At 38.4% G+C, this 16536-nt stretch overlaps 1 protein-coding gene and 1 pseudogene across 1 annotated transcript; one reads left to right on the top strand and one right to left on the bottom strand.

Annotated features, from left to right (window-relative positions):
* Nucleotides 1–180: 180 nt before the first annotated feature.
* LOC118753525 (carnitine O-palmitoyltransferase 2, mitochondrial-like) lies at nucleotides 181–3127 on the top strand (the record flags this gene model as incomplete). The annotated part of the gene is given in 3 exon segments (XM_036488401.1): nucleotides 181–915; nucleotides 2075–2866; nucleotides 2923–3127. Coding segments are annotated over 3 exon segments (1660 nt in total), but the record flags the coding sequence as incomplete, so codon positions are not given.
* An 11761-nt stretch (nucleotides 3128–14888) lies between these two features.
* On the bottom strand, nucleotides 14889–16332 carry LOC118753524 (annotated as a pseudogene).
* Nucleotides 16333–16536: the final 204 nt, after the last annotated feature.

The following is a 16536-nucleotide window of genomic DNA, read 5'->3' on the forward strand; positions in this document are numbered from 1 at the left end:
TTGGCGTGCTAGACCATTATATATGTAATATATGCACATGTATCTCTCTATGAAAATCACGTCGCCGAACGGGAAGTTTTTTTCTTGGTCGCAGGGCGTCGTATGTTTTTTGAGCTCGAACATGCTTATAGTATACTAAAACACAGTATATATTTTTTACTATCCCCTTTTCAAATATAGGTTTGACATGTACCTGAGCGATCGGAGCCCATTACCACTTAACTATAATCCTTTGCTCATAATGAAGCATGACAAGAGAAATGAATATCAAAATCAGCTTGTGCGTGCCACAAACTTAGTGATAAGTTCTATGAGATTTTGGCGTTCATTACAAGCAGATCTCTTAGAACCCGAGATTTACCATTTGAATGCAAAGAAAAGTGACACCCAAGGTTTTCGGAATTTAGTGCGACTCGTGCCGCGTAATGTAGCCACCTATGCAGCATATGCTTTTAAGGCTTTTCCATTGGATATGAGTCAGTATAGCAGATTGTTTGGAGTATCTAGAATACCAGGGAAAGGAAAAGATTGGTTGGTGCAGCATGAAAACTCAAAACATATATTGGTTATGCGTGGAGGAAACATGTATTCTGTAGATGTGTTGGACAAAGATGGCAACATAGAACAACCTAGAGTGATTATGCGTCGTTTAAATGCCGCTTTAAATTTGGATAAACAGGCCGGACCGTCTCCCGTGCCCATTGGTGTTTTGACATCTATCAACCGAGATGAATGGGCCACCGTGCGGCAGCATTTAATCGAGAATTTGGGAGCAGAAAACAAACGTTTAATTGAAACGGAAGTGGATTCGGCGCTATTTTGCTTATGTTTCGATACTCCAGATGATCCCGTTTATAATGAAGAAAATTTTGTACCATTGCTAAAGCACCTACTTGCTGGAGATGGAAAAAATCGGTAAGGTAATTTCAAAGCAGTAAAAAGGATATTGAGGCTTAAATTTTTGTTGTCTTAAACCCTGACTTAAATTAAATTTCATACATAGATCAAGAAAGTTATTAACATTCTTTTGTAGACTTATAAGCTGGTTTGGCTGCTATAATTATTAAAGGAAAGAAATAGAATTCGTTAAACAAATATTTTCCAAGAGATTTAAATAAGCAGTAAGATTTTTTTACTTATACCTTATTTGCCAATATTATTTTGTAATTGAATTCAAAAAAAAAAAGGATTGAACGTAAGGAGCAATTTTATTGGCTTAAATTTCTAGTATGACCCATGGAGCGGGCTTAATCGCAATGTCCGGTATCGCCCAGTTCTTACCGGATTCGCTTTTTTTTATTTATTTATTTATTTAAGTCTATGAATTTCAATCCTTACAGACTATGAACAATTGTAACTTAGTACAAACTATTAATATACATTTTATATATATTTCAATAAAACTATAATACAGAATTCAGAAGATTCAAAAAAGCAATCCTTGAAAGGGAAAATCCAGATCAGCATTACTAATAAGGGAATTCAATTGACGCAAAGCGCTAGTAATGGGGGCATTACTGGCGTACTTAGTTTTAAAGTTATCCACATAAAAAGGGTAGAAGTTCCGAAGAGATCGCTGGGAAACATTAAATCGAATCCTTTCCAACACGTAAGGACAATAAATGACTCCAGTTGTGATATAATGGGTAAAGAACAGACACAGTATAGACCTACGAGCTTCTAAGGACTTGAGACTTATAAGCAAGAGACGATCAGAATTGGATGGTATGGGATTTATATTTTCAATTAAGGACTAGAGTCTAGACTACGTTTTTGGCGTATACATTACCTGGGCTCGAATGGTAACATCTGTTCACGGATCGAAAACTATACGGAAGAAAATTACGTGATACGTTGTATAAACTGAATGGGCTAGTGAGTATGCTCACGTAGGTCACAAACTGAAAAATGTGTTTTTACGTGACGAGTAATACGATATCGTATAGGACGATACGAGCCCTGCTCTTACTCTCCGCCCAATAGTAGCTCATACTACAGAACTACATACATATGTATATAAATTGCCTTTTATAACAGCAATCTAAATGTGTTTTTTTTATACTTATTATTTTAGCTGGTTCGATAAGTCTGTGTCACTAATAGTAAGCGCGGATGGTACAGCTGCATTAAATTTCGAACATTCTTGGGGCGATGGTGTTGCGGTCTTGAGATATTTTAATGAAATATATAAAGAAACAACCGAAAATCCTTTTGCAAGTCCTAGTTTGGAGTTAGGCAATGCGGGAGACACAAATGCCGTAAGGTCAATCACACTAAAGACAGATGAACTAATAAAAAGTGCGGTAGAGAAAACGGTTTTTACTAATAACCAATTAATGAAGCGGCTTAATATAGACATGCTTCGTTATCCGCAGATAAACAAGGTTTTATGCAAACAGCACGGCTTAAGTCCTGATGCGATAATGCAACTTTCTTTTCAAATTGCATACAAACGTGCATTTAACGGTTATGTTGGCACTTATGAATCGTGTAGCACGGCTGCGTTTCGACATGGTCGTACTGAGACTGTGCGACCGTGCACCATGGCAACAAAAGAATTTTGTGAGAGCCTTATGCAAAGCCAAAGTAAGAATCTTGAATCAAAAGAATTATATAGTTCTATTAAACGGTGTTCCGAAGTGCATAACAAGTTAGTGAAAGAGGCTGCCATGGGGCAAGGCTTCGATAGACACTTGTTTGCCTTAAAACACCAAGCTTTAGTACATGGTAAACGTTTACCACAAATATATGACAGCGAAGCATATGCAAAAATCAATCACAACATAATCAGTACATCAACATTATCTTCAAATGCTTTGCTGGCGGGCTCATTTGGTCCTGTAGTTGCGGATGGATTGGGTATTGGGTAAGCTATAGTATGGGTGCAAAGATCGCGATACTAATAGACACTTATTATAACAGATATTCAATACAGGATGGCTATTGTGGTGCGATAGTATCGTCTTACGAACAACAGCGTGATGGAAAAGAATTTGTTCACAACCTTGAAGCAGCATTAAAAGACATACACACTATTTTAAATACAATTAATTAGCATGAGTTATGTTTTTTAAATAAATTTTTAAACAGACAATTATTTTTAATCCGTAACTGTCTGAGCTATGTACTGGATATGTTATCATTGCATAGTGACCCCAATTCACTTATACTGCTTCCTCAAAATAGATGACAAGAGTTAAAAAAGTAAATGCACAAAATAATACCGAGATGGATAATATGTATAACTAACTTTTAAGCAAAAAAATAGATTCAATACTCATAAAAACTTAGAAGTACCGTTAGTTTCTTCAGTACCCAGTGATCGGAACTAAATCAGATTAGTATGGGACCATTCATGAGGTACCATCTTTCCTATAAAAAAAAAAATGATCGAAATAGAAATAATTCCGACGAATTGATAACCTCCTTTTTGGCAGGCGGTTAAAAACGTAAGTACATGCTGTCCTTGGTTATGCTAAATGACGATGTATGTAAGAAAATGTAACTTTATTATTGAACGTCGCATTCGTGCTAATCACTGAATGCATCGTATTCCGTTTTATAAATTATAAGTATATGCTTCGTTCGTAGCTATTCGAATTCAGTGAAAGCATTTTCGTAGAGTTCACAAACAATTTGACTACGGTGGATTCAGTGATAGCCCTGATTATAAAAGTTTGCCACACTGTTGCAACTGCTCAGCCGATACTGTTCTGTTGTTGTTGTTGTTGTAGCGGCTAGTCAACCTCGCTCTAATCGGCTTGTAAAAAGGTAAGTACATGCTGTCCTAGGTTATGCTAAATGACGATGTATGTAAGAAAATGTAACCTTATTATTGAACGTCGCATTCGTGGTAATCGGGGCCATCACTGAATCCATTGTATTCCGATTTTCGTGAAATATACAAAAACTCGATCACTAAATCATAGCTAAAAAAAGGAAGGAATTAAAAGTATATGCTTCGTTCGTAGCTATTCGAATTCATGTTGTGGTTCTGCTTGTTCTGGGAGGGAGCGGTGCCAGGTTAGGCATGCTGGCAGCCCGGCTTGAGCTCGTCGGCCATAGGTGTGGTCCTTGCCACAACTTCCAACCCTCAGCCACCAACAAAAAAACAATATCATGCCTGGGAAAAGAAATAGACACGTAACTATAGAGAAACAGATTCAGAGATAGCGTTAGAAGACTGTCCTGTCAGGTGGAGACATCCCACCCCATCTGTGTGTAAAGAGACAGCCTTGAACTCCACTGAGGCTACGATCACGCGAGTGGAGTTCCCTTTATTGACCGTAGTTCGTACGTCAAATCGTCATGTCAAGTCAGTAGCCCGTCCTTTAGATATCTATTAATTTTGCATATACTAGTACACCTTAGTACAGGTTATCTCCCCGTTTTCTTTTGTTCGTACGGTTGCAAAAAAAAACTAGTATATGTGCATATGTATGTTTAGCTATAATAATATGAATAGTTCACTGAAATGTCACTCACCTGTTCACTCCGTGGTACCAGCATCGGGAGAGCAAACGCCAAAAAACCCAAGCTGTGGGAGGGACAACTATTTACATACATATATGCATATATAATTCAGTCATGATAAGTGTTGAATGGAAATGATTCTTAATCGAGTTCACACATTAGTACTAGTGGATTAGTGGCGAGTCAGCGATCAGTTCCACGCGACTACGTCTACCCGCAGGACAAAAAGCGGTGAATAAAAACTGAAGCTATTACACTAAAATTTGTTTAACAAAAAATATAACCAAAAAAATCGGAACCTAAGTGGAACTTTACTATGTTTGAAAGCCCATAAAAAACAAGGCAATACGAATAATAATTTAACCGAATCCAAGCCACTACTCCTGTATGTGTGACTGCTTTTACACAGTTCAAGTATTGAATTCAATTCTGCTCGCATGTGGAAGAGAGGGGGTGAGAAGAAAAGGGACGAGTACACATGCGTCTGTACCGTCAAGTCGTTTCAACTTTCTTGCTTTGCTTTTCGCATTTTAGTTGCTTCCCATTTAAAGAACCAAAAACTTGAATACAACAGAATTGAAACGTGTAAAAGCAAATAGAATACACAAAAGAGAATGAGCAAGAATTGCTTTCAAGTACTTGAATCATGTAAATCGGGTGTATGTGGGTGTGTACGCTTTCCAGTATTTCTTATGGGTGCTGTTCGATTTATGCCCATATATGAATACGTATCCGTGGGATGAGCGATGTCGCAGCTCTTGTACACTGGTCCAAAAAAAACCCGAGGTCCTATGTGCTACCTTACCACAATAAATTTGGAATCCACACATCTATGCTCAAGTGTTGCATTTTATTTTGTTTATGCATACGTTTGCCCTCCTGTTCACCCCATCCTCATAGTCTATGCCTATTAGGCCAGCTTATTTTATGTTAGCAGCTTAGGTGTATCATTTATATCATTTTTTCCTTTGTAAAATTACGTCTCAATTTACTTTAGTTGAGTCAATCTACTTTAGTTAACTTATTTTTGTTCTAATAAAAACCCGCATGTCCATTACATCATCTTCCTGTTTTTCACCTTATGCCAATTTATTTAGGACAATTCTTACACGCGTCACAATCAATAAATGTAATCAAAAAGGCCTGCTTACCCCGAACAAGGCGGGAATAGTAGTTTCTTTTGGACTGCTGAATGTCCCGGTGGCTGACGGTATTCAGTACCCCTAACTGTTTATTGCTAAACAACAAGCTGAATATTAATACCTCCGCACTTTAAACTGCCTTCACCAACTGTGATTTTTCTATTAATTTTGTTACTAAGCTGGTGATCGTATCTAGGTTTAACAAAAAAAATCCTCCTTCACAACCCACAAACGAGCCGTTCGGTTTGACACGTCCCTCTTCGAACTTTCTATTTCAACTAGTTGGACATCGAACATTCACACCAAATACGCGTACATCGAACGCGACTGGTCAGGCGGTGACAGAATTAGATCGGTTATGGGCACAGTCTTGCCCGCGGCCAAAGCTCTTTCAAGCTTTCTATACATTTTGTATAGGCGCGTGCAGAGGAAGAGCTCTCTCTGCTCGTCGCTGTATTAGATACTCAGCTGCGCTGCATATGGGTTGTAGGTATAGGTTGAGATAGTTTAGGTTGCAGAATACACGCACAAACAAACACTTGGCTTCTTGACCAAATGGCTTCGTTACAGGCTCACACCCGCCGATGGTGGCTGCATCATGGAGCGTGTGCGTAAAGGAGTTCCTAACGTAGCCTGCCAACATTCTTATCCTGCACCCGACGTGTGGCGTCGACCCATGCCCAAGGCCGGGCACATCTCTACTGTTGAGTTCCTTTGCCATCCAGCCCTGTGATTTCAGTTGCTAATATTCCCCACCTATCACTGGGCATCACTACTACATACATGCCATATCACAGACTCGCATTCTTATAAGTAGACTTACTCCTACATACCATGTTAATGAAAACTTGTTTTAAGCCATATCACAGTCATGCGCTATTATTACTACATCACAGTCGGAAGTCATAATTTTTATCACAGGTATCTATCCTAATGGCCTTATTCATAAAAAATAAAGTAGGTTTAAAGAGCTTTATAAAATGACGTTTTTATACATTTTTCAGTTTATAAACTTTTTTAACGCTACTTTCTTTTTTATGAATAAGGCCATAAAACTATATCACAGTTGCTGGTAACTATACCAATCGTCAGGTAGATAACCAAATATAAATAACTAAATAAACATATACGTGTGTAGAGATAAATAAATAAATAAATAAATACATACAAAATCCAAATAAATTAATAATAATACACAAGAATCTACGTTAAGAAAGACATACACGTAAATGCACGCTAAGACACCTTCAACAATAATAACAAGCGAATATCTAGAACTGCACTAAGATCACTAAACGAAAAAGGCAACAAAGGTATCTTTGGCGTGGTATACCCCTATGCTCTTTCCAGGAGTGTCGCCCATAAAAAATTAAATTAAAATTTCGGCGGTATACCACCTGTCCATTTTGGATTTAACCTCTTTCGCCCTGGTGTTGTAGATTTTCTCGCCCCTAGCATACGCTCGCTTCAGGGAGTCAAAGACCTTACTCCTAATCAGTTGCTGTTTATCTTCTCGTAATTCTACTCTACACTCTACATCTTTGATCGACCCCAGTCTTCGTAAGATTGCATATGATCCGCCGTCCTTCACCATAGGCATTCCGTATACAGTAAAGTAAGGGGACTCCTCTGTGGCAGAGTGTACTACGCTCCTTAATGGGAAAGCTGCATCCCTGACACATTGGTCCCAATTTTTCTGAGTTTCACCAATATAAGCCCTTATCATTTGCAATACCGACCTATTTACTCGCTGGTCAGCATTTGCTTGTGAGGAGTAGAAAGCGGTTCGTATATGCCTCGTACCGTACTTGTCCAAGAAAGAGGTGAACACCTCTGATACGAACTGTTTGCCATTGTCCGAATGTACAAACTCCAGAACTCCGAAAACATGAAAAACCTCTCTTTCGAGGAACTGTACTACTTTTGCAGCTATCGCTCGAGGCATAGGCTTAAGGAAAACAAATTTGGAGAAATGGTCTAGACATACAAACATAAACACATTTCCATCCTTTATACGAGGATAGGGTCCCATAAAATCGACGTAAAGACGTTGGAAAAGTCGCTCAGTTATTTGTTGTTTGCCCATTGGCGGCTTTTGAAAATTATAATGGGTCTTATCGTTTTGCATACGTCGCAATTCTTAACCTGTCAGTAATACTTCTCACGCAAACGGGCAATCGTCTTGTGGACTCCACCGTGGCCTGCAGAAGGTGAGTGATGTGCCGCTTCCACCAAATCCAACCTCAGCTCGGAAGGCACCCAAAGATTCCAGGTATGGTCCTCTTGAAGCTCATCTCTATTAAATTGAGTCCGTTCGTATATATATCCGTCCGATACGCACAGTTCGGGTAGTTTGTCTTGTCTCGTGGTAATGGTCTGTTTTAGTTCTTCGTACTCGGCACTCTTGAAATAAGGTGAGTCAAGGCACACGTCCATTATCCGGTCTGCCAACCTGATTTCCTCAACATCCATTCGTGAGAATGTGTCGGGTACTACGTTTTGTGCTCCCTTGCGGTGTTGGATATCGAAATTAAAAGCTTGCAGCTTCAGACTCCACCTAGCCAGTCTACCGCTTAGGTCCTTCTAACCCATTAACCATTTAAGGCTAGCGTGGTCTATTAGAATTGTGAAGGGCAGGCCCTCCACATATGGTCGAAAACGCTTCACACTGAGCACTGCTGCATAGCATTCTAACTCTGTCACACTATAGTTTCGTTGGGCCTCGTGCAGCTTCGCCGACATATACGCGATCGGTCGCTCGTTTCCGTCCTTGTCCAACTGAAAAAGTACCCCGCCCACTCCGTCCGTCGAAGCGTCGCATTAAATGTAAAAACGTTAATGGTACTCCGGGTGCACCAAAACCGCTGCGGAAATAAGACTTTGCTTCAGTTGCTCAAACGCCTCAATAGCTTCGTCCGTCATGTCAAACCTTTTGATTTTCTCTTTGGTGAGAAGGTCTTGCAGCGGTGCTACAATGGTTGCGTAATTTTTAATAAAACGTCGGTACCACCCTTTCAGGCCCAGAAACCGCCTGAGCTGCTTCGGGCTCTTTGGTTGCGGAAAATCTCTCATCGCTGCAACTTTGTTGGCATCTGTACGTATGCAACCGCCGCCCACCACGTAACCTAAATAACGAGCCTCTTTGAAACAGAACTTGCTTTTCTCTACATTTATCGTGAGTTTCGCGTCACGCAAACTCTTAGCGACCTTTTCCAATATTAACATGTGCGACTCAAAATCTACAGAACAAACTAACCAATCATCTAGGTAAAGAAACACATATTCACGTAAAGCGGTCGGAAGGACCTTGTCCATAAGACGACACATACGTTGAACAGCGTTACATAGTCCGAATGGCATAACTGTAAACTGGTATAGTGGCCTGCCAGGTACGGTGAATGCTGTTTTCTCCCTAGATTTTCTTCTAAAGGGATTTGCCAAAAGGCATCTTTTAGGTCAATAGCTGAAATGAAGTGCGTGTCCTGCAGCCTGCTAAGTATTCCACCTATATGGGGCAAGGGATATGCGTCTTTAATAGTCCGTTCATTCACCTTCCTGGCTTCCAAGCACAGCCGGTTTTTTGTTCCTTTGATGACAAGTGAAACTGGCGAGCTCCAGCTGCTATTACTTTCTTCAATAACGCCCATGCTGAACATTCTATCTAATTCGGCAAATACTAGCTTCTGAATAGCAGGTGAGATCGGGTAGTGTCTTTGTTTGACGGGAACATTTTCATCCACTATTTCGATCACTTGCTCCTCTATATCAGTCCTACCTAACCCAAACTGGGCGAATGATGGAAATTCGGATTTCACTTTTTCTAACACATAATTATGCGCTGTAGAAAGGGTGTGCTGCAGCGCATCAAATGTGAGGTCACACTCGGGTGGTGCGAGCTCTGAAACAACCATATCACGTGTGCGTTCATTAATTCCTTTACTAACTACGTTCATTTGGAAGACACGCCAAAAATCAATTCCTAAGTACACTTCTTGAGTTAGCGCACTATAAGGAATTCTAATTCCTTTGTTATTCCATCCCAAATGATCGGAAGTGTTATCACGCCCACTACTAGCGTCTCGCCACCGTTTGCGGTGCGGATGTTCTGCCCGTCAAGATGCGTTATACGGTCTTCCATTCCCTTTAGAAACCTTGTTGCTCCTTTGCTAAGGCAGCTGGCACATGCTTCCGAATCTAACAATGCCAGGACCTCGTGCCCGCCAATGTTCGTGCGCGCAAAAAAAGATTATCACCTTTGAGGGTCACTATAGTGGCAACGATTTTTTGCCGTATTCTTCAAAGCGTTCGATGTTTTTCCCTCATCTTTTGGATCTTTCTGTAACTCCTACCCTTCCGCTTAGATGTCACCTCTTCCATAAAAATTCTCTTCCTAACTTCATCATCTTACTTTTTTCTCTCGTGCAAAATTTTCGAACAAAAACAGATTCTCCCTAGCTATCAACTTTACAATTTTCATTCCTTACACCCTGATGCCTCAAAATCTTTACTTTCTGACTTCTTCTTTACTATTACCTAAGTTTCCGGGGGCTTCTGATTCTGGGTAGAGTGCCCGGCCATCTCCGCCAGGGCCCGGTTTTCCGCCACGGGCTTGAAAACACAAAATGACGCATCATCACCACAAGCAAAACATTTCATACTATGGAACAACGATTTACATTTGTTATCCTTTGCTGCTTCTGCCAGGTTCTTTATGTAGAACTCCACCGGCATCCCACAAGCGAAGCATAACATGAGGTGGAAGGGTGAAGAGCAAAACATTTGACTTAGGACGCTACTAACAATTTGGGACATACTACCACCATGAGGATTGGGATTAAAGGATGTGGACTTGGATTTTGACGGTTCACGAGGATTGGCGGTACCAGGCACGCTACCAATACTTTTTGCGATTCCTGCTATCTCTATTAAGAGCTTCCAACCTTATGTTTTCTGCCAACTCACTTTCTTTTTCCCATTTGCAATCTCTAGCCCCTAATTCGCTTACTATCCTGTTTCTGGTTCTGTTTTCTTTAATTAATTTTTCAGCTCGCTTGCACTCACTCTTGAGTTCTGCTAATGTCTCTGTTCTAGTTGCAAAGGTCAAATTTGCCAAATATGGCTTAAGGTTTCCTTTGATTATTTTCACAAGCTCGGCTTCGGGGATTTTCTTTCTGGGAGGGAATGTGAGGTCATGGACCTCGGAATAGAATTCTTCGAACGTTTCCTGTGAATTTTTTTTTCTCTGCATTATCTCTTTAATTACTTCATAATCCGAATCTGCTGATTTGAACTGAGACACTAATTCAGACTTTAATTCAAAATAGCCGAAGTCTTTGTCCTCTGCGTGATCTTCCAGGATCTGCCAATACCATTTTAGCGCATTCCCGGTCACCAAGCAGTGGAAGTCAGCAAACAATTGTTCGAAAGGAAGTTTATATTGGTCCCTCATTCGTTCCAAGCGATCCAAATATACCTTTTTCCTATTAACGTATCGTTCTGAACTTATGGGCCCTGTTCTATCTATATTGTTATCTCCCTCTCTATCTTGACCTGGTGTTGACGTTGTTGGCGGGGCAGGGGGAGCAAAAGGGGCATGCATCGATGCCTCTACGTCCGCAACTCTGTGACTAAGCTGTGAAACGTCTGTCCTCATCTTTCTCATCTCGTCCATGCATTTGTCCATGGCACGGTTTTGTTGCATTATTAGCGTCATCATCTGCCCTAACTGGTCAACACGGTCTGTCATGGGTTCAGCTGCAACACCCTGACTTCCAACTCCGGCCTCCTGTGTAGCTTGAGTTCGTTCTCCGCCCACGGCACCTTCAACCATGTCATTACGCTCCGTTTCTTCTTCCGACATTTCTAACACCCCCTCCAACTTTCTTGAGAAACTCAGTGAGTTATCGGACGTGTTTATTATTATTTTGTTCGTGATGTTACAGCCTGGTCGCGGTTCTACCTCTGTACTCAACCGCCCAAATACTCTGGCCGAGCAACGATTGAAAAAATCCGTTGGGAGAAAATCTATTGCATGTTCGATACCTGTATCGATTTGCGTTGATATGGATCCTACAACCTGGTTTTCAAGTGCTCTAGCAATGCTACGAGTAACTCTCCTATCACATGCTATAATTCCCAAGCCTGTCCTCCGCGTATCTTCACTATTCTCACGATTCTCCATTCACTCGTAAAAAAAAACTAATTCGACGCTAACCGCGGATATTATTATTATTATTATTATTTTTTTTAGTAAAATTTCCGAACGCAGTCGCCAAAAAAGTGAAAAATTCCACAAACAAATCAACCAAAAATCCAAATATTCTTCAGTATTCAGTGATTCAATTAAAATCTAAGTATTTATCTTTAGCAAAGAAACAAAGAAACAACAAAATTGAAAAACTTCAATCAATTGTACCTATAATGGCTCAGTTATGCATACTTGTCTTCACTTGACTTGACTTGAGAAGTGTCACATAACGATTCTGTTTAATGAATTTTCTGTAAAAGTGATTAGCCAACACCTAATCGAACATAACTTTACTTGCAAGTCTGTTGAATTTTGATTTTCTACGGAAAGTCCAAGTGAGATTTAATATTAGTGATGCCACTTGCGTTTGTTTACTTGATTTTGACAATTCTCTTCACACACTTGACATTTAATCAAGCACAGACGCTTGGCGCTTTTTTGGATTTTGACAAAAAGTAAGCATTATTTGTTTAATAAAAGCTAAATTTTCGTTTATTAAATGATACTTTTGTCATTTTCAGAATGATTGACGAGGAGCGGTTGATTGACGATTGACTTGGTGCGTGACAATGAAGTCCTGTACAATAAAACCTGCGTGGGCTCCAGGTTGCCAGCAAAGAAGTTGGCGGCTTGGGCTGCAATATCGCGGGAGCTTGGCGCGACAGGCTTGTGTAAAAATCCTAAATTGGAGTTGTATGAACAATATCCTTTTACGTTTTTAGAAGAGCAGTGTACCAAGCGCTGGATTTCACTACGTGAGCGATATACCCGCGAATTGCGGAAGCTTGACGCCCCGTCAGGAAGTGCGGCGGCTTCGCAGCCGACCTGGCACTTCTCAACCAATATGGCTTTCCTTAAGCCGTTCATAGCGCCAAGACCGTAAGTAGTTTAGTTTCTTTTACTTTAGTATAGTTACTGATAGAATGCCCGATTTTCAGCACTCGATGCACTATAAATATTCTGGACACAAGCTATGAAAGCACGCTGTCTGAGCAATCTCCGCAATCGCCGCTTCTGCTTCCGTTGGCAGATGAGAACGAAGAAGGGTACCCTGAAAGATATTCAGGCGATCCCGTGGCGTCGACGCCTAATATATTTAAAAAAAGAAAGCGGCGGGATCAGAGTGACGACGGAGAGAAGGACCGATTGGCGGAGAACAAAACTTTGCGGTCGTTTGGCCAGATGATTGTAGCATCTATTGGCGGGATGAATGAAAGGAAGCAGGCGAAAGCGATCCAAATAATCACAAATGCTGGGATGGCATTAAAATTAGAGCCTGACGACTAATGTCAAATCGTAATACAGTCTTTTTTGTACAATATTCATAATCGGCCCTATCGCGAATTTCAAGTGAACAAATATTTCCAAAAACTATAAAGCAAAACATACAAAGTTCATTCTACAACAAACATTATGAATATTGTACGAAAAAATACTATTTGCTCATTTTTGCTCGCTATTTTAGATTTTTTTCGAACTGCTAACAAAGTAACCAAAACGTTTATCAACACGATTTTCACAATACTTTACAGGTTATTGAAATGTTGTTAACATAATGTTTTTAAATGCTTTGCATTGTTATGTATGTAAATGAAGTAGTAATGTATTTTCTTAAAAAAAAAAAACGGTACCTGAAGTAAAGTTAATTTGTAACGTTTATTGTTTTGTTTGTTATCCGCAAAATAATAGAGTGCGATCTTTTGACCAGTTTTGACTATTTCTTTTTTGTTTATTTAAATATTATTTGTTTATAAAAGTGTAGCGTGTTATTCAACAAACACCATGTAAAGTCGAATTTAAAACTTTGTATACAAATTTAACCAAAATTTCAAACTTTTTAATCAGAATTTTAACAATTTTGGTATGCAGATTTATAGCCCATTTAATTCTAGTGTAACGAAGTGCAAGTCTCAAGTTGGTAAAAAAGCCCGGTGATTTTTGAGAATTTTTTTTTTTTGATGGCAGTGTCTTCCATATAAGAGAAAGAGTCGAACATACTTTGTATGGAAAAAATGCGAAACACCTTCAACCAAAAAAAAATCTCAAAAATGATCAAAAGATCGCACTCCTATTATTTTGTGGGTAACTGTATATACATACATGTACGTATTTCATTTACTTACATATATGAATTCTTGTCTTGTAATTTGTTTTGTACCTAATATAAATAAAAGTATTTTTATAACGTTTTAAATATATGGTCTTTGTATTTCAGCTTTAAATTTTATGTATGTAGATACATATGTATTTCAAAGTACTACACAGCAAATAGTGTAAATTTAATAATACTTTAATAATTGAGGGATTCATAAAGGTCTAAAAGCGTTTACTAAAGTTTACTAAATACAGTATCGGACATATCATTTGCAACAAATTTCAAAATGATATTATTTGCAGCTTATGTTGATTTATTTTTAAGAATTTTCATTTAAAATATAGTGCGATCTATGTATAACAGAAACCACAGAAATAAAAATTTAAAAAATTGCACGATGTTCACAAAAATTAAAACTTAACTCAAACTTAAAAAAATTCTCATCAAAATTTCAAATATAGTTCATACTACACCAAAAAAACATAAAAATAAAATCTATAAACTTTGTGCAAAACTCAGGAAAATTCAATAAATTTGCAACTTTTTATTTAGATTTTTCAGTAAAATTAAAAGTATGCAGTTTTAAAGTCCATTCAATTCTAGTATAACAAAGTGCAAGGTTGAAGTTGCTAGAAAATCGGGTTAATTTTTGGCAATTTTTTCACGCCGGTTCTTCCATATAAAGTATGATCGACAATTATAATTAATAATTATTTATTGTATGGAGAAAATGAGCAGCACCTTTCACTAAAAAAAAATCTTTAACCTTGCACTTTGTTATACTAGAATTGAATGGGCTTTACTCGTAAAACTGCATACTTTTAATTTTTCTAAAAAATCTAAATAAAAAGTTGCAAATTTATTAAATTTTCCTGAGTTTTGCACAAAGTTTATAGATTTTATTTTGTTGTTTTTTGGTGTAGTATGAACTATATTTTTATAAAAAATTATCGAAAATAAATTTGAATAAAAAACTTTCCATATCTTGCGAAAACATAGCTTTGCCCGACGCTTCAGCTTTAGCTTAGAAATCTGCAATCAAAAATATATTGAATTTTTAGAATATAAATAAAAGTTTAATAAAATAATTGATACTAACTTATCTGTTCATTTGAAATGGAACTGCCCCTTGATTTTGTAAATAATCTGCTAAGACATCTCTGAGACGGAATGCAGTCGTAGTCGTTTCGCCGAGATGATGTAATCGATGGTAATGGACCTCCTGAGTTCTCTAGATCAAGACGCCATCGTCCATTTTCTGAGGATTCGTCCGCGTTGTCCGTATCAACAAAGTCATCAGGACAATACCAACGTTGATGGTCATTTAGCATGATGAAGTTGTGGAGGACGAGGCATCCTAAAACAATTTTCTCACTATTATCCGGGGAACATTCAATTGTTTTACGCAAAATACGACAGCGAGCAGTCAAAATTCCAAAGCTATTTTCAATAACTCGACGGGCTCGCGATAGTCGATAATTAAAAATGGTTTTGCTTTGCAGTAGTTGAGTCCCTGGATACGGCCGCATTAAATTTTCCTTTAAAGGGAATGCTGCATCGCCAACAAAAAAATGAGGGAAATCCAGCCTGGAGCCATTCCACAAAGGAGTTTTTGGAGGTAAAGGCAAACGGTTTTGAAGGAGTGAGCGTCCAAAAGCGGCTTGTTGGAAAACACCTTTAAATTTAAATAAAGTCAGTAAATGTCAAAAGTTGTAAAATCTATGTTACCTCCATCGCTTTGTCCACCGTAACTTCCAATATAAGCAGAAGTAAAAGTATATTTTGCATCACAGGTAGCCATAAGTACTATGCTAAAAATTTTCTATAGTTGTAGTATAATGACCCTGAATTGTTGGGGCATGTGATGGCAATATGTTTCCCATCGACAGCTCCGACACAATTTGGCATATTCCAGAGCTTCAGGAAATCTCGCGCAATGTGCACGTATTGTGATGTAGTCGGTTCGCTGAGGTATGTCGGGGACAAAGCGGTCCATATCACCTCACATACACAATATTGCGTACAGTAGTTTTACCCAATTTGTGTATGGAAGCAATAATTACACCGATTATTAAAGAAGTAAAACATTATAGTAAACTACAAATGTGCAATGTGAGAGGATTTGAATGATTGGTTTCAATTGTATTTGGTTTAAAAAAACTAAAAATAACTTACAATACATTTATTCAATCCCTGGAATGTGTAAAAATAGGTTTTTACTTACATTAACAATTTATGCACTTCAAGACTGTTTTTTATTAATGCGGTAAGGCTCTGGAACTCCCTTCCACTGTCCTTGAAGAACGCGTTGCACATAGGCAACTTCAAAAACTCGTATTTAACTTTTTTTCTTCCAAGCGTGATCAAGAATAGTGAATAAGCTTACCTTTGTTTTATTTTAGAATATATGATTTGTAATTCAACGTATACATTACCTTAATCTATATTGTAATATTAATTATTATCTGTACTTTTTATTTTATTTTTTGCAATTTGTTTGTATCATTGTGCAAGTAAAGATTACATCTTAATGCACTAATGGTTTCAATATAATATTAAATAAATAAATGAATATATAA

The sequence above is a fragment of the Rhagoletis pomonella genome, unplaced genomic scaffold (assembly GCF_013731165.1).
Source record: "Rhagoletis pomonella isolate Grant_MI unplaced genomic scaffold, Rhpom_1.0 Rhpom_scaffold_02573, whole genome shotgun sequence".
NCBI classification, from domain to species: Eukaryota; Metazoa; Arthropoda; class Insecta; order Diptera; family Tephritidae; genus Rhagoletis; species Rhagoletis pomonella.